Here is a 19,073-nt window from a genome sequence, read left to right on the forward strand (position 1 = left end):
ACACTGCTGTCCAATAGCTAGACTTGGACCTTCTTCAGTTGGAGCAGCCTGTGTCTTAGGGCTTAAACAGAGGGGCAAGGCCACCTCAGAATTGCCAATTTATTGACACTGTTGTCCAAAGGCTAGACTTGGACCTTCTTCAGTTGGAGCAGCCTGTGTCTTAGGGCTTGAACAGAGGGGCAAGGTCACCTCAGAATCGCCAATTTATTGACACTGTTGTCCAATGGCTAGACTTGGACCTTCTTCAGTTGGAGCAGCCTGTGTCTTACGGCTTGAACAGAGGGGCAAGGCAACCTCAGAATCGCGAATTTATTGACACTGTTGTCCAATGGCTAGACTTGGACCTTCTTCAGTTGGAGCAGCCTGTGTCTTAGGGCTTGAACAGAGGGGCAAGGCCACCTCAGAATCGCCAATTTATTGACACTGTTGTCCAATGGCTAGACTTGGACCTTCTTCAGTTGGAGCAACCTGTGTCTTAGGGCTTGAACAGAGGGGCAAGGCCACCTCAGAATCGCCAATTTATTGACACTGTTGTCCAATGGCTAGACTTGGACCTTCTTCAGTTGGAGCAGCCTGTGTCTTAGGGCTTGAACAGAGGGGCAAGGCCACCTCAGAATCGCCAATTTATTGACACTGTTGTCCAATGGCTAGACTTGGGCCTTCTTCAGTTGGAGCAGCCTGTGTCTTAGGGCTTGTACAGAGAGGTGATGAGTATGCATTGACTCCAGTGCTCATCCTCTTATATCTCCCAATGTTTCTACCAGCTCGCAACTCTATCAAGTGGGGTGGGCCACAGCTGGCAACAATAAAATATGAAGTCGTTCTTAGAGCCAACACAACTTATTAGAGCCTTCTTCCTAGAGCCTTTCTCAACTTCTGCCCATGTATTCATATACCAGTTGTCCACAGAGGTCTCTGATGTTAAAAGCAAGAAAATCAAACAGTGTCATTAGACCTACGTTCTGGGAACACCATACCTCACCAGGTAATGCCAGTCCTACTTATTGTGTCCTGCTGGCCAACCTGTTGGAAGGTCACCTTGGAGGTTACATGACATCTCCTAAATCTTAAAAAGCAAGAAAATCAAATGGTGTCATTAGACTTAAGTTCTGGGAACACCATGCCTCACCAGATAATGCCAATCCTACTTATTGTGTGTCCTGCTGGCCAACCTGTTGGGAGGTCACCTTGGAGGTTACATGACATCTCCTAAATCTGAAAACCAAGAAAATAAAATGGTATCATTAGAGCTAAGTTCTGGGAACACCATACCTCACCAGGTAATGCCAATCCTACTTATTGTGTGTCCTGCTGGCCAACCTATTGGAAGGTCACATTGGAGGTTACATGACATCTCCCAAAATCTGGTCAAAGACCGCAATAAAAATCTTTCAGTTGAGCTTTAACTTTTTCAGGTTTACAAATCCGTGTTTTTATATTTTGTTATTACTGACATAAACTCTATGTTTTACAAAAACATTTTTTACAGGGTGCATTCATGGTAGTCAGTTTAAAAAACATCCAGCGCTAAGAAAAGCCATCACTGCCTGCATGCTTGTTGGTAATCTATGTATAATTGATGAAAATGCATGGTCTCGTCTCTATTGCCTTGTCCACACTTGTCAGTCTAACAACGTACACAAACTTTCAGGAGACAAGTACAATAGGGTGACATCATCAATGTGCTGGGTTTTTTTCCAATCTCCAAGCCAAAGGCTAGGGTAGGTGAAGTGACCAAGTAAGCAGAACTTCAGAAGCCATTTTTTTTTTCTTTAGTCACCTATTGAATGGGATAGTACCATTGCCAAGATGTTGGGGGATGGGTGTTGAAATGTGCACACTGAGTATTTTTTAAAGCTGTAAGAGTAGGTGGGATGTATATGTGAGGGATATCATTAAAATTCTGATTTCCTGGAGTTCTGCTTTAAAGCTAAAAGAATTACGTGTTCCACTTCAACCACAATTTTGATTGTCAGCTTGAATCCTGGGGTGGATGACCTATATTCTTCTACCTCAACTTTTGTGTCCGGTCATATTTTTCCTATGGTCATCCACCTATGACCAGAACTTTAGCTGCCTTTAGAAGATTGAGACTTCAAACTTTGATACCTTTGCTATTTTTCAGAATGGTTGTGCCTAGATTTTCCAGCTAATTGAATGCCCACTGGCCCTGGCCACTACACTGACGATATATTTCTAGAGTTGAGCACCACCACCAGTAGGAGGTTGTCTATGGAAGGTTGTTGTTGATATTTTTTCCTGATCTATCAATAATTCAATAAAAAATTGTCCTCTGGACATCTTACCAGTTTTGTTGGGTTCCTTTGGGGCGCCCATTCATTTGTAGACCTCTGCTTAGTTTACTGGGCAGGAACAGGTGAGACTTTTGCTTTTATTGACTAGCGGAGGACACTGGGCTTGTAAGTAAGAAATCCTGTACTGTTCTAAAAAATCTACATTCTCTTATTAGAGTAGGGCATTATGCGCCATAATCCCTTCAGGATCACCAGTAAATCCAGCTCACTCACTGACCAGAGGATAATGAGTGGGCTGCAAGGTGTCCATGTCATAGGTTCCCCAGGTGAACTAGCCATGAGCATTGCAAGTATCTGAGATGGTAAACATTCATTGAGATTCCTTGTTACATTTTCCTAAGGTGTAAAGACTCATCAAAATCTAGATTCTGCCAACATTTGAAGACTGTCCATAACCACTTTTGACATCCAAGCTTCATCGGGTCAAACATGGTTCAGTTATTTTTCAGGTCTTTATAGAAGAGATTCTTAAGCTGGCCATACACATGACACATGACACGTGACACGTGATAAGGTGATCCAACTTTTGGTTCTATTTTTATGTCGAAAATCACAAAGGGCTTAAAATGGTGGTTTGAACTGACTGCCGGTTGATATGGTGGAAAATCAGATACCTTTTAAGGAAACTGCCATATGTTTTTCCAGTTTCTATGCCATTTGAATAGGATATTTCAATAAACTGCATTATTACTCAGTTTTGACTTCCCATTTGTCCAAATTTTGGTGTTTTTTTTCCAAGCAGATAGCTTTGTTTGCAATGATCGGTGGATAGGAAGTGGACGTTGAAGTGGACGTTGAAGCTACCACGTTGTATGGCCAGCTTAAGCCTTAGATTAGAATCTTCCTGCTTTTTGCTGATGTGATAAAATGTGATTTTCCTCCTAATTTATCAGTATTGTGCAACGTGATGCAACGGGAGAATAGGCACAGAGGACCCTGGGGCTTCTACAAATAATTACCTCTGTTGCTACATACTCCAAGTCCCGAGGTTCCATGAGTTAAGAGTGTTCCTAACAGTTCTCGCCTCCCCTCCCAATTAACACCATTCACCTCCTCGCCCTCCTCCCATCCTCACACCTCGCATCACTATTACGTTTTCACGGTCTAAATATATATCCCAGTGCTGGCACCTGACACCGCGTGACTGACGGAGAAGAAGGGCTGAACAAGAGGCACGTTAGACAAAGAAAGACTTAAAGTGTGCTTATCAAAGACTCTACCGTTATACTAAGTAGTCTTTTGTGGGGTAAGAAAAATGCACATACAGCATTACATGCCATTGCCACATCCAATATGACTGCCAGGCTCTACATTTGTGTATGGTTTCCTATCCAAAGACAGCCGCCATTTTCCAGTCAAAGCACTTCCTCCAGAACCCGACTCCACTTCCTGTTTCCTGTTATACATCCATCGTGCATGCACCAACACAGCTGGCTTGAATGCCTAAAGCCCCAACATTTGCCCCATCTTTGACCTTGAAGGTGCTTTTTTTTTTCATCTTCACCTTCAGGTTAATTTTTTTTTTTTTAACCTCTTTTCTTTCTTGTTGATTTTTTTTTTTTTACTTTTTCTGTTTGAAATTTGGGGAAAATCGTTTTTCTTTTTTTCTTTTTCTCTTTTTTTTGGCTTTTCCAACAAAAACAATAAACTTTTTTTTTTGTATTGCTTTTGATCTTTATCTATTATTTTTCCTCCCTGATTCATCAATTTTCTTCCCCCCTTTTTTTCTGGGGATTACTTTAGTTTTTAGCCAAAACTGAAACATTTCTCTTGCGAAGGGAGAGAGAGGGGATTCATAACTTTTTTTTTTCTTTCTTTCTTTTTTTTCTCATTTTTTTTTTTTTATTTGTGGAATTTGTCCAAAAAGCATACATTCTTTAAGAAAAAAATAAATAAATTGCAGAAAATGTTCTCATTTAAGTTCTATCAGAAGAGTCATGGAACACTTGGTTCACAAACAATAAGGAACATTTACTTACTGAAACAAACCGTTATTTCTAAATGTTCGATTTATCAAGGGGATTGTCCTCTTCTGGAAATTTCCATGCAATGTCAATGACTGAACAGTGCCAACATCGGGATGGTGGTCTACGTATTGTGAACATGATCTCCAAAGCTGGATTCATTTCAGTGTTTTTTCAGCTAGTACCAATGAAGAATGTGCAATGGAGAGGGCAGGGTCACCTCCTATCATGTGCTGAAACAATATAGAAGTGTACCATCAACCTACATGAACAGGTTTGACGAAAGAAAAGGAATAGTTAAGGCAGATCTGAACCTAAAGCTTATGCCCACTTCATAAAAATGCTGAGACTGTAGGAAGCAGGCTGGAAGAGGGTCTCTCCAGATTCTAAAAGTGACCTATCAGGTGGAAACATCAGAGCTACAGTTTTGGACATTTTATGACCAACTGGAGGGCCACCCTCTACAGCAGCCAACCTTTCAATCCTAGGGTTCCTTCAGAGGTTGGTAGGGGTTCTTTGAACTGTGGTTGATTGACTTAATAGATGGTGTCTGCATAATTCTAGGACCAAAGCCACTTGGCAGAGTCAGCGGCATGACACCAGTTATCTTCATAGCTGTCCGTATGGGTGGTATTCTGACCACCAAGGTAAGGGGCATTTTTCCCCACTGACCCCTGATATATAACTTTAAGCAGGAGTTCTGAAATTTATTTAAAGGGTTCTTCCGGGGTAGAAAGTTGAGAAAGGTCACTCTACATATTGTCTATTCACTTTGACTGAGGGCTAATGTCAACACCTCGGAACACCCAAGGGATATGTCACATGAATAGCTGTTTCCAACTGTTGGGTATGTTTTTACTTCTTAGGACTCCCAGGCCTCCCTAATGCCCAAGTATATTTCTGAAGTGGTTTGAAGCTTTGGGTTGAGGTCCAGCTTTAAGACCAATAACTGCCAATTATGTGTGTAAAATGTCTGACATTAGGGCTTTCTATAGTTTCCTTAAGGCAACCAGTCAGCTTCTCTCTTGGAGGGAAAGGAGACTCTAATTTGAGACTCTGATTGGTTGCTAAGAGGGCAAAACAAAGTGTTCTTTAGTCAGACATTTAATACAAGTTGCTGCCCATTTGGTAATAAATGAAATGAAAGATGAATTGGAAATAAGGCAGAAGTGGGTTTTGAAGGACTATATAAATCTTTCATAAATGGATAAAGTAGGCAAGAGGCTTTCTGAAAATGTAAGCACCCCATGGGAAATTGTGTAGCCAGGATTTTGAGGTCATTTGTAGGAGAGAGGAGAGCCTGGGAAGTGCATATGTATGTGATGGGGACATGAGGTTGGCCAGAAGCTGGAAAGGGTTTTGAAGTTAAAACAGTTCAGGAATACGTACTGAACCTATAGAGGATGTTGAAAATATTCAGGATTTATAGAAAGCAAATTAGATAAGGAGCCAAAAAACACCTTGACATACAGTCTAAAGCAGAGGTGTGCAGTTTGAGGTAAAGGACCAAAGTAGGGTTCCATAATGGGACCTGGGGTCTCCGTGTTGCAAATTGCTATAAACAGTATACAGCACATTGTAGTGGAAACCACACCTGGCAATAGTCCAGAAAACAGCAAAGCCGAATCTTAGGGCAATTGGAGCACAGCATTCGGGGGTCAGAATTTTTGAGCGTCAATGACCTACAGGAAAACCCAAGTGAAATCAAGCTGACTACATGTTAGGATGGAAACTATATCTGGTGGTTGAAAAAGATTGTCCTTCTAAAAACCCTTTTTTTTCACCATCCTTTTTCAAGAGGTAGACCCATAATCGTTTAAAGAAACACTCAGAGAGAAAATTTTGTTCCTGTGACAATTCAAATACTATAAATTTCCTATGACTTTCTGTGAGGGTTGATGCCACCAACGGTGGAAGAGGGTGGACTTTCTTAGAATTAAAATTTTTTAGGCAGAAAAGCAGAGATAAAAGTGTATGCAAAGCCAAATCTTTTTTTTTTCTAGTTTTGGATGGGAAAATTTAGGACCTCTGTTCTGTTTTTTTCTCATTTCGCTACCTGGAAATGTCTCCCTAATGAGCAGTAATCCCCTCTGTACTGGAGACAATGATCACCAGGGCAAAAAGTAAGGGTGAACCTCCCCAGTGGGAGCCAAGACAGGAATGAAAACCTGGAACATGTATGAATGAGGCATTTAAACTGGTTGCAATTGTTCTCGTGAGGCTGCTCTCCACACCAACAGGGTACTCCTTAGCTAGAGGTTCAAGAGTTTGGCATCTAGGGTCAGAAAGACCAATGAGAACATCAGACCAAAACACTAAAGTTGACCACAGGGGCAGACTGACAACTCATGGGGCCCCCAGGCAATAGGGGATCATGGGGCCCCTGTGTCCTCACCCACACACAAACCACACCCAAAAAAGCCTATGAAAGGCACCAGGGACATCTCATGGAGCCCCCTACTGACCCTGGGCCCTCGAGCAGTGCCCGAATGCTCGAATGGTCAGTCCGCCCCTGGTTGACCATACACTAGAATTTTGTCTGAAATTTTTCATTTAAGAAAATCCGTTTGATTTTCTAGAAGTAAGTGGGGTCAAAGCAACATTAATTTCCTACTGCAGTGCCGAGAAAATTTGAGGGAACGGTTTACAAAATTTTTCTTGAGTAAAAAAATTTCTAAAAGTGAATGTGGTTTTCCTATGGGAAATTCCATTCATTCCAGTATCAAATGTTAAAAACGAATGACGTTTTTGGAGTACTTTTGAATGGCATTCAAGTCGACAAATCTAATGAGAAGTTTTGTACAAATATTTCTGGATATACAGTATAAGAGTCCAAAAATGTAAATCCATGCAAGAAAACATAAAACAGCGAACACATTTTGGGAGCTCAGAGATCTCCCCCTTCTTCAGGGCTCAAATATTGTGTGTAGTTAACAGGACTGAAAATTGACCTGAAATAATTATTTGAATTATGACCTGTGGAATTTGCCCAGCATAACCACAGCACACCTGCAATAAAATCCTGATATGGGGTCCTAACAAGTTTTGGCTTTACATATACTTTAAGAGGAGTATTAGAATGAAAGAAGAGGGAAAAACCTGACATACAGAGGTGGGTAGGACAAATCAGAAGGACAGCAATGACTAGAGCCAATGCAGGGAACTGTGCTACCAGTACAAGGCAGAAAGATGTACATTACTGTGCAAAAGTTATAGGCAGTGAAAAAAATGGTGTCAATTAAGAATTCTTTCAGAAATTGAAGTGTTAATAGTTTATTTTTTTTATCAATTAACAAAATGGATAATAAATGTACAGAAGAGAAATCCAAATCTAATCAATATTTGATGTGGCCACCCTTTGCCTTCTAGGTAGACTTGCACACAGTTTTTGAAGGAACTCGGGTAGCTTGTTCCAAACATCCTAGAGAACTAATCCCAGATCTTCTATGGATGTTGGCTGCCTCAAATCCTTCTGTCTCTTCATGTCATCCCAGACAAACTCCATGATGCTGAGATCAGGGCTCTGTGGGGGCCAAACCATCAATCCAGGACTCCTTGTTCTTCTTTACACTGAAGATAGTTCTTAATCACTTTGGCTGTATGTTTGGGGTGGTTGTCCTGCTGCAGAATAAATTAGTGGCCAATCACACACCTCCCTGATGGTATGGCATGAGGGAGAAGTATCTGCCTGTATTTCTCAGCATTGAGGACACCATTGTTCCTGACCAAATCCCCAACTGCATTTGCAGAAATTCAACCTCAAACTTGCAAGGAACCTCCATCATGCCTGCAGACACTCATTATTGTATCGCTTTCCAGCCTTTGAGTGAACAAACGGCCTCCTGCTACAGCCAAATATTTCACATTTTCACTCATCAGTCCAGAGCACTTGTTGCCATTTTTCTGCCCCGCCCCCCAGTTCCTATGTTTTCCTGCATAGTTGAGTCGCTTAGCCTTGGTCAAAATTCTTCCATGAAGACCATTTCTGGCCAGACCTCTCCAGACAGTAGATAGATGTACCTGGGTCCCACTGGTTTCCACCAGTTCTGTGCTGATGGCACTGCCGGACATCTTCAGATGTGGAAAGGAAGTAAGCATGATGTGTCTTTCATCTGCTTCATTAAGTTTCCTTGGCCAGCCACTACGTCTAGGGTCCCGATGTTGCCTGTTTCTTGTGTGCTTCTTCAAAAGAGCTTGATACAATGAATTGAGGCTGGTTTGAAGCCAAAGGGTAGTCACACCAAATATTGATTTGATTTTCATCTTCCTTCTGTCAGTTCACCATGGATTTTATAAATTGCTAAAAATAAATAATTAAATATATATTTGTGAAGACATTCTTAATTTACAGCATTTTTGTACACCTGCCTAACTTCTGCACAGTACTGTATTTCTAGCAGTAGTAGTGAATCACATTCAACTGGACTTGTTCTGTAATGTTGAAGACATTTCATAGCTTCTCCATTTTCTACTTCTTCAGTTCCAATGGGTGCCAGGAAAAATACTCCAATGAACTGAAGAAGCTTCTTGGAGGAGCTATGAAACATCTTCAACATTACAGAACAAATCCAGATGAATGTGAATTACTGCTACGAGACATACCATGACCTGGATAAATGAGAACCTTCAGAGACGTAGAAAGAAGTCATTAGGGATGCATAGTGTGAGGAGAACTAGTGCAAGAGAAAGAAGACACATTGAAAAGAGAGAAGCGTAAAACCAGTGGAAGAAAGAAGCTTTATCAAGGAAGACTAGGAACACTTGGCCCCGGAGGGGGGGCATGTTCCATATACCATGCACTAAGCAAAGCTTATCATGGCACACCTTCAAATCTTCCAACATCAGCTTCCTTTGTGGCTCTCAGCAGATATTCACAAGACATCGTAGAGCCAAACAGGAAGTTATTGCTGAAACTTCCCTCTTACCATGCAATGTAATTGCAAGTCTGAACGGAGAGAAGGTGGATATATAATGACCACTAGAGGGGTGATTTACTAAAAGTTGAGAGTGCAAAATCTGGTGCAGCTCTGCATAGAAACCAATCAGCTTCCAGGTTTGTTTGTCAAAGCTTAATTGAACAAGCTGAAGTAAGAAGCTGGTTGGCTACCATCAGTGGCGTCACTATGGTTGGTGTCACCTGGTAAGGTAAAACTTGGTGTCACCCCCCCCCCACATACTTTTTTCCCAAATGCCACTGGGTACTGAGTAGCTGTCACTGAATTAGAATTACATCTCTCCACTCTACGTTCCCCTCCATAGTTTATGGCTCTCTTCCGCTGCTTTCCAGGGGTAAAGGAAGGACCCAGAGGAGGAGCATCTTACTACTTCTGCTGCTGCTTGTGTGGAGGGATATGTACTGCGTTGATCACATTGGAATGAATAGGAGAGGATGGTCAGTAGGGATCGGTGTCATACACATCCTGCCCACACAAGCATCGGCAGCAGTAGTAAGATGCTCCACCTCGGGGTTCTTCGTTCTTCTTTAACCACTGTAAAAAATTTGTCGGGGGGGGGGGGAATGGGCTGGGAACCATGGGGTAGGGGAGAAGGTGATGTGGGATCAGTAAAGAAGAACTGGAATGAAACTGGGGGATCTTGGTGTAACGGACCGCCTGACAGCACCTCTATCAGTCCCCGGTAGAGCCTCCCCAGAGTGCGGAGTCTAAGCACTGGAGCACTTGTTCACCAGGGCCCCTGATGGTGGGGATGGACTTGGAGCACTCCGGTACCAGGTCGCAACTACCAGGTATCTCCAACAGGGGTAGAGGAGTCTGACAGGGGCTCCAGAGAGCTAGGAGTCTGATGTAAGGGAGCCTAGTGATCCCTGCGGGGTGGGTGGATGGATGAGCTAAATCAGAGTCATGCAGGCCGGGTCGGTTACTAGTGGATCGGTAAGGTACAAAACGGTAGGCAAAGGATAGTCGAGTCACACGCAGGGTCAATACCAGGAGCTCAGATCTAAACGGGAACATCCAGGAGCAGAGTCAGGCAAGCCAAGGGGTCAGGACGGGAGAAGGCAACAAGGTCAAAACAATCCAGATCAGAAGTACTCACACACAGGTAACAGGATACAAAGACCATTCGGCAACAAGTGTCTGTGCAGGGCTAGTTTAAATAGCCCGCCCTGCACCTGACAGGCGTAGCCTGGGTCCCAGTGCCTGCCTAGTACTGTCCAGACGACGGGTGCGCCTGGGTCCTAGTGCCATGCCACCTATACGTCTCGGCAGACATCTACGCATGTGTAGACCCATGCGTCGCGATGGTCCCTGACACTTGGTCTGTATAGGGAATAGAAAATGGGGAGGATCAGTGCTGGCATGAGGGAAGGGGGAGAAGAGGTAAACAGATGGGGGTCAAAGGTTAGAGATGAATATGGGGAATACTGTTGGCTGGTGAGGAATAACCATAGTATACCAAAAGCAAAGGGTTTGGCAGGGAGGGGAGAGGGAGAGATCTCCATTGAATAGTAAAGAGATAGTGTTGGGGGTGTGCAAGGTGGGGGATTCTGGTCATCTGCAGTGTTTGTTCTTTATGCCGGGACACACCTGTGTGAAGATGAAGTCCCTCCAGAGAACAAGCAGATGAGGAGGGAGGGAAAGTGGACTGGAAGGACTATTATCGGGAATATGTCAGGAAGAAAATTCGGCCAGCCAAGGAATGAGGCTGTAAATTAGTAGGACTGCTAGATGTTGGAAAACCAGCTGTCTGGGAAAAGGGAAGAGAGATGAGAACGATCCGAGAGAGAGGCAGTGTGATAGGCAGAGATGGATGGATATGTATGGGGAAGAAAGGGAGCAGGATGGGATAGTGGCTGAGGTAGGGAGGAGGATGATGAGTAGAGTGGATGATGAGTAGAGTGAACAATGAAGACAGCTGGAGATGTGAGAGAAAGATAAGGGAACTGACCTGTAGGAAATAGAAAAGTGAGGGAAACTGCAGGGAGGAAACTGCAAAGGCCCCCCCCCATGCATCTAGGGCCCCTGGGCAGTGCCCAGGCAGGGGTGCCCATGACAGTCCTGGATGTCAGCCCTCTGGTGGGTGTCACCTGGGTGTGGTCCGCACCCCCATAGCAACACCACTGGCTACCATGCACAGCTGCACCACATTATGAGTGCTCCAGTTTTAGTAAATCTACCCCTATGGGTCACTTACTACAGGCCCTGTACTGATTAGGGTCTGAATGGAGACTCGGGTCACCAACTCAGCATACCTTACTAGAAAATTTTAAAGGACAAAATTCTGGGAGAAGGAAGAACAGACCGGTAAAATAAATGGTGGAGATTGGGTTTGTGGTAGAAATGAATAGCCAATACTAGTGCAGAGAAAGATGGCCAGAAATAGTAGAAGCTTGGGCAGCACTATGGAAGGTTAGATGGACATAGCAGACACGGCTGGTGCAAGGACTTTTGCCTACTTAGGCGAAGGTGCATTTTGCCACCTTTCCCAGTAGCACCTCCCATGATCACACTGGGCCCCCAGGTGGGACGGGGGAGGGGGTCGTTACAGTGCAGTAGTTGTGGAAGTGATCAGCGGCTTCATAAATGATTATATCACTTCCATATTGAAGACTGGCTTTACAAAAAGTACACACACTCCCGGCCATGTGTTAAAAACAAGTCTGCAGTACCATTAAAATCCAAATCCCCAGCAAGTGGATTCAGATTTTACCACCCCCCCTATCCTGGCGCCCTAAGGCACAGGAGGCACAGGAGTCATGGAGGTGCCCAGGGGTCACCTGGAGACAAGGGGTGCACAGTAATGTTCTTGGAGACAAGGAGCACATAGAGGTACACTTGGAGAGAATGCAATTCAAGGGTGCACTTGTAGAAACGGGGATCACAAACTGCACTTGCAGACACAGCACACAGGAGGCATAGCATCACCGAAGTTGTAAAAGTGTTGGGGAACTCGATACAGAAGATACAGTTGTCTCAGCAGAACAGGCTGACACTTGAGGCATGGAGTGTGGGGCTCATCTTAGGTGTAGCAATGTGTTGCTCGAAAGTTGAACGCCAGTCAGGAGAGGTGTGTTGATTGGCCATGGTGCTAGAAAGAAGACCCAATGCTGGATCCCAGGAGAGGTGAGTATTACATAGAAATTCTGTAGCAGGGACACTGGCAGAAATCCAAAGCTGACAGGGGATCTAGCCTTCCCCTACTCTAACTAAAAACCTATTTTGCTTCTGTCTGTGGTGCTGTTGGAGATCTTCTTCCTTTCTGAGGAACCAAAATCTGTTTAATGCAGCCCCGAGAGCAATAAAAACATGTTAGAGGTTGCAGTCCTTCCCCCCCCTCCGTTTAAGAGAGGTGTTAGTACAATGTTAAGTTTTTGGTTAAAGTATGTCGCTAGCCATTTTTTTAATATTTTGGATAGAGTATGTAAAGGTTAAAACCACTGCCAGCTTTTTTGCCATTGTGGAGATTTCCCATAATTTCCTATCCTCGAGACATAAGAGGAAGCACCAGAAAATCTCTCCACAATAAGTGAAATTCTCCTCTTAGAATTGTCATCGGAACAGTTGCTCTCATTGGAAGGTGTTCCCTCACCTCTTGTTTCAGTAACAACCATTTTGACCTTCCCACCACTTTGTGTCCCATCGCCGATGGTGACCAGGGTAGGCAGAATTTCACAGTAAGTGAAATTCCCCTCTTAGAATCGTCATCGGAACAGTTGCTCTCATTGGAAGGTGTTCCCTCACCTCTTGTTTTAGTAGCAACCATTTTGACCTTCCCACCACTTTGTGTCCCATTGACGATGGTGAGCAGGGCAGGCAGCAAGGGTGAACCTCCCTAGACACAGACAGCAGTCAAAACCACTCTACTGAACTTTTTGGCTAAGAATATACGAGAGCTGTATGAAAGAATTGCAAAAGTGGGCATAACTTTTTTAATAACTTACATAGTTCCTTCAATTGTCACATGTTGGTAGAGTAACTCTTCCTCCATAGTGACTCTTCTTCTTCTCCTTTTTCATTGAAGGTAAATAATGGAATATAAGCAGAAGCAATGTGCCGTCATTGAGTTCTTGATGCAGTAGGGGTCCAGGTTGTCCAAGAACCACAGAAGGCTACAGAATGTTTATGGCATTTATGCACTTGTCAATGGTGTCATCTCCTGAAACAATGTGTAGCCTTCTGTGAATGTCAAACAGCCTGCACCCCTCCTTCGACAAGAGTTATTGAGTTCTTGATGAAGAAGGGGTACAGGCTGTCCAACATCCACAGAAGGCTACAGAATGTTTATGACAAGAGTCACCAATGGCAAAACATTTCTGTTGTCCATTTTGTCATCTCTGTAAGCATTCTGTAGCCTTCTGTGGATGTTGGACAGCCTGTACCCCTTCTTCGTCAAGAGTCATTGAGTTCTTGATGAAGGATGAGTCCAGGCTGTCCAAGATCCACAGAAGCCTATAGAATATTTATGACATTTATGCTCTTGTCAATGGCTTCATCTCCGTAAGCATTCTGTAGCCTTCTGTTGATGTAGGATAGCTTGCACCCCTCCTTCGACAAGAGTTATTGAGTTCTTGACGAAGAAGGGGTACAGGCTGGCCAACATTCACAGAAGGCTACAGAATGTTTATGACAAGAGTCACCAATAAAAAAACATTTCTGTTGTCCATGGTGTCATCTCTGTAAGCATTCTGTAGCCTTTTGTGGATGTTGGACAGCTTGCACCCCTCCTTCATCAAGAGTTATTGAGTTCTTGATGAAGGATGGGTCAAGGCTGTCTAACATCCACAGAAGCCTACAGAATATTTATGACATTTATGCTCTTGTCAATGGCTTCATCTCTGTAAGCATTCTGTAGCCTTCTGTTGATGTCAGACAGCTTGCAGCCCTCCTTCGTCAAGGGTCATTGCGTTCTTGATGAAGGAGGGGTGCAGGCTGTCCAACATCCAGAGAAGGCTACAGAATGTTTATGACAAGAGTCACCAATGACAAGACATTTCTGTTGTCCATGGTGTCATCTCTGTAAGCATTCTATAGCCTTCTGTGGATGTTGGACAGCTTGCAGCCCTCCTTTATCAAGAGTTATTGAGTTCTTGATGAAGGATGGGTCAAGGCTGTCTAACATCCACAGAAGCCTACAGAATATTTATGACATTTATGCTCTTGTCAATGGCTTCATCCCTGTAAGCATTCTGTAGCCTTCTGTTGATGTCGGACAGCTTGCAGCCCTCCTTCGTCAAGGGTCATTGCGTTCTTGATGAAGGAGGGGTACAGGCTGTCCAACACCCAGAGAAGGCTACAGAATGTTTATGAATAGAGTCACCAATGACAAGACTTTTCTCTTGTCAATGGTTTCATCTCTGTAAGCATTCTGTAGCCGTCTGTGGATGTCGGACAGCCTGTACCCCTCCTTCGTCAAAAACGCAATGACGGCAGGTTGCTTCTGCCTGGAATCCATTATTTACCTGCAATGAAAAAGAAGCAGATGAATTACTATAGAGGAAGGGTTACTATACCTACATGTGAAATTTGAACAACTTATTTAAATTAATAAAAAAGTTATGCCTACTTTTGCATTACTTTTGGTACAGGCCTTGTATTTTAAGAAGCTAGGTTTCAGGAACAGAACAGACCAGACAGAGACCTACAGAGATGAGACCGAAACAGAGAATGGAAGTCCGAGTCAGACAAAGCATTATTATTGTACAAGGTAAAGGGAGTTTCTACAAATGACAAACATAAACAACCATTGGTGCTTGTTTACACTGGAAGAAATTCCATACCATTTTAGGTGTAGCAAAAGAGCATGGACAACCTGCAGTACATTGCTCTCCACCTTCTTATCTGTTTGTAATGGTGGCATTCTGACCACTGCTATAAGGAAGGGGGGGGGGTGTTCTTCCTACTAACCACCAATGAACTGGATTTAGCAAGGGTTCCCCAAGACCTGAAAATTATTTCAAGGGTTCTTCTGGGGGACAGGTTGAAAAAAACTGCCATATTGACTGACGAACAGTATGGGTCTTTGGCATCTGTGCCGATTGCCTATATCTCTTCCATATAAGGATGACGGGCTCAATCAATTGCAGCCCCCAGTGAGACCCAGTTAATCTGTGTGTGGCCAATGTAACTTGGACAGATAGGTGAAACGAGACTCTTCAATAACGAGGAGGATACAGGAATCAGAAAAGACAGACTGATGGGGAAGATAGATCATTGCCTGAAGATGACAGATGTTGAGAGACCATATACACCAGCCTTTCTCAGTTTTTTACAAGGTCAGACCCTTGAAATAACCTTCTAGTGTAGGGAACCCCTGCTACAAATGACTATATCTACAGCTCCCTGTACAATAGTGTCATGGTCAGTGGAAAGAATGCTCCTTACATCTGTGGTCAGTGGGATGAATCCCCCTCTCACAGACAAATAAAGATAAGATCATTGGTGCCAGTGGGAACTTTTCCGAGAGGCAGAAATTGCAAATTCTTCAAAGAACCCTAGCAACCCTGGAACATCTAGCAACATCTGGAGGAACCCAGGCTCAGAAAGGATGGTCTACACCCTAAAAGCACATTGCTGGGCCCCTCCATGACTTTGCACCCCATCTTGGCCAATGGCCTATTTCAGAGGTGACATAGAAAGATAGGAAGTCCAAGGAGGACATTTGGATGAGACAGGATGGAAAACTGCACAAAACAGAAATATTTTATGCAACAGAACTTCTTTACACGATAATGGCAAATTTGAATTTTATGTGAGAATGAACTCATCTGGTTTCAGTATGTAAATGCTCCATTTTTCTTGCAAAGATCTCAATTTTTGCATACTTGTCCATGATAGAAAACTGTAAGGAGGCAGGTCATGGCGTAGACGAGGTTATGGTAAAGTGTATGTCAAGGCTTTTTTTTTTTTCGTTTTGGATGGAGTAGAGTAGGGTTAGACCCTCTGTCAGGGTACCCTATACCTGCTAGGGAGATTCACCCTATTTTCATTATTCCTGGTGGATCTCGTCACTGGGACTGAAAATGAGGGGAAATCCTCCAGCTAGGGCAAATGTTCTTTTGACAACCGCCCAAGGTGTAAATTATGTTCACTTTGTAGAGATTTCCTCTCATTTCCTGTTGCATCTCCAAGATAGGAAGTGAATGGAAATCTCCCCAAAACTTAGATTTGGACATGAGGTAGTGGGAGCAAGCGAGATATAGAGACATACTTACATCTTCAGGCATGTGGTCAAGATCCAAAACTTTGAGCTTCCTCAGTTTTTCTCCTCCCCCTGATCTATATGTTGTCACCGTCAGGACTTAGTGTCACCCCCTTTTGTTTCACTTTGAAACACGGCAGTCAGGAAATTCGGAAGCAGAGAGGGGAGGAGAAGTTAGAGAAGCTACACTGTATTGGACCTTCCACCCAACATCAATAATTCCAGTGAATACCTTTTGGGTGATGCATGGCTGTAAAGCCAAACCTTTTTTTAGATTGAGATAAAGGAATGGTTAAAACCCTTTTATTAGTATGGGTGGAGGACTCCTTCAAATAATAGGAGGAGCTGCAGGACAAGATGATATATTACGATGGGAGGATACAATGGGAATAGTGGGAGGAGCTGTATAGACCTAAAAGGAGTGATTCGAAGAGATTTAAAGAATAATACAAAGTATTAAAGGGAAACGATATAGGGTGAAATTGATGGGGTAGAAGGAGGGGCTATGAGGACAAATGGGAGGGGCTATAGTGTAGAGTCATCTAGGCCAACAGTAGGTGGCTATTGAGAAGAGTGAAACCAGGCAGTCAGAACTGGATAGATTTAGGTGGTCAATTTGGAAAGAATTTAAAGATCCATAATACGAGGAGAAGAATACGACTCTTGTATTATTAGTTCTCACAAGATCTAGCTTTGAGGCAGCAATCGAATGTATTCGCCTTCAGTGTTATCAATTCATTAATAAAGCTTTTCTTATTGAAGGGAAGACAATCCATTTTTATGTCATTATTCCTCAGAACGAGTTTTTTTGTTTTGTTTTTACAAAACAGGTTCCTAAAAAGTAACCTACTTCAACGTCCCAACCCCCCCACCTTGGTAACTGTATTTTCTGAACTTGCTTTTTCTTTTTTGTATTTAAAAAAAATGTTTAAAAAAAAAAAAAAAAAAGTTGTTTTTTATTACCTTTTCTTGAATCTATTTTTTTTCTTTCTCTCTTTCCCCCTTTCTCTCTCTCCCTCGGTTCTTTTTTTTATCTTTTTTTTTTCTTTTCTTTTTTTTTATATTATTTTTTCTTTTTTTTTTCTTTTTTTATATATATATATTTTTTTCGCCTTGACCTCCAGGTCCCCTTTCCAAATCTCGGGAGGAATCCAGAAAATCTCAGCACACTCCAGACGAAGGTAGATCTCAAAGTCTTTTCTTGATTACATTTTTCTTCTTTCTCTTCTTTTTTTTTTGGGGCATTTTGCATGATGTATGATTTTTTTCTTGGTGAATTGAATCTCTGTGTCTATGTATTTGCTTTAGGATGCTAGTTTTTTTTTTTTTATTGCCGTTCTATCAATCACAGTTGTGTTGTGGTATTGCAAGTGTGACTTGGGAAGGGAGGTCAAAAGTAACATGATAAAGTGTTTGTAGTTTTCTTTTCAGGAGCCGCCAGATTTACCACTCGGGTCCTACAGAGCATTGCTTCTCCAGACCACCAGAACATCCACTGACTGATGTGTTACATTTATATAGTGCGTGCAAATATGCAAATGTTGGACCCTGAAAAAGTGTGTTTTTTAAAGTTCAGAACCAAGGCAGCTTCCTAGAAGTCAATGGCTCCTGGTAGGTCCTTATCAATAGTAGGTGCAGGAAAAAGATGAGAGCACCATAGCATCTTTGTAGGTCCAGAAAGTCCTTATTGGTCACAACAAGAATCACATAGAGAGCCAACATGTTTCAAGGGCTCGTTGGTCCTCCTTCTTCAGGTTTTGTACTGCTTGAATAAATATATGCAGAGCCTGGCCAGAGGAGGTGTCTTGAGGGAATACTTAGGCAAGGTATTGGTTTGTTCTAGTTTGTTAGACCAGTGATTGGAATGATTCCATAAACTGACAATTCCCATCAGGAAACACCACTCTGGTCCAGCTATTTCTTCTACCGCTACAAGCCCTGATGATGGGAAGCTGATGAGCCCCTGAAATGTGTGGGCTGTATATGCGATTGTTGCTGTGACCAACAAAGATTTACTGAACCTACAAAGATCTTGTATTGCCTTCTTGTGTTTCTACTGAACTCACCAATATAGTGCCGGGAATATATATCACAAGCTCCTTATGAAGCAGTAGATCCAGTGTTGGTCAATCTTCATTTGGATACGCATAAAGGGTTCATCCACATAAAAAAAAACAATATCTATGTTCTAAGTAGATGCCAACTGGTTCAGCCTCTCAAGCCACCTAAGCTCATACAGAGTGATTAGCAAAATTTGGCGAAATAACTCTGCTGGTGATTTGGTGGACTGGATCCTGCAGGTGCTTCGCAGGGCAGTATGTGAAATGTGGACCAGTGAAGGGAGCCTTTGATGGGTAGGCTCCCAACCCCTGAAACATGGGCCCCTATTAAGAAGATCCAGTGGGAATACCACTTTTATATAGAACAATCCTCTGCTTGCTCTGTTTCTAAAAAAAAAAAGAAAAGCTGGACTGCTACATGGTTTTTTATGTGTTTGGGAGGAATCCTGAGTTTGGAATGGAAAGCAGGATTCCAGACCAGTGGTCAAAAGAAAACATAAAACAGTTTATTACCAAGCCCAGTACCTTATTATTGTCATAGCTATATTTGATTCAATTTATTAAGAGCTGCATCAATG

The 19,073-nt window shown here is 42.9% G+C and overlaps 1 protein-coding gene across 4 annotated transcripts in view; it reads left to right on the forward strand.

Annotated features, from left to right (window-relative positions):
* Window positions 1–19,073, forward strand: part of NLGN2 (neuroligin 2) — a 260,819-nt gene that overhangs the window by 151,101 nt on the left and 90,645 nt on the right. For 3 of the 4 annotated variants that reach the window (XR_016307274.1, XR_016307275.1, XM_089656768.1), the window contains one exon: window positions 17,560–17,616. The exons of the other annotated variant lie outside the window; for it this stretch is intronic. Coding sequence is in view for 1 of the 3 variants with exons in the window: in XM_089656768.1 (XP_089512894.1) it covers window positions 17,560–17,616 (57 nt within the window). In the remaining 2 variants the exon portion in view is untranslated. The remainder of the gene's footprint in view (window positions 1–17,559; window positions 17,617–19,073) is intronic. 4 annotated transcript variants of the gene reach the window in all.

The sequence above is a fragment of the Staurois parvus genome, unplaced genomic scaffold, assembly GCF_062004578.1.
Source record: "Staurois parvus isolate SC_StPar_1 unplaced genomic scaffold, SC_StPar_1.0 ptg000936l, whole genome shotgun sequence".
In the NCBI taxonomy this organism is placed as follows: domain Eukaryota; kingdom Metazoa; phylum Chordata; class Amphibia; order Anura; family Ranidae; genus Staurois; species Staurois parvus.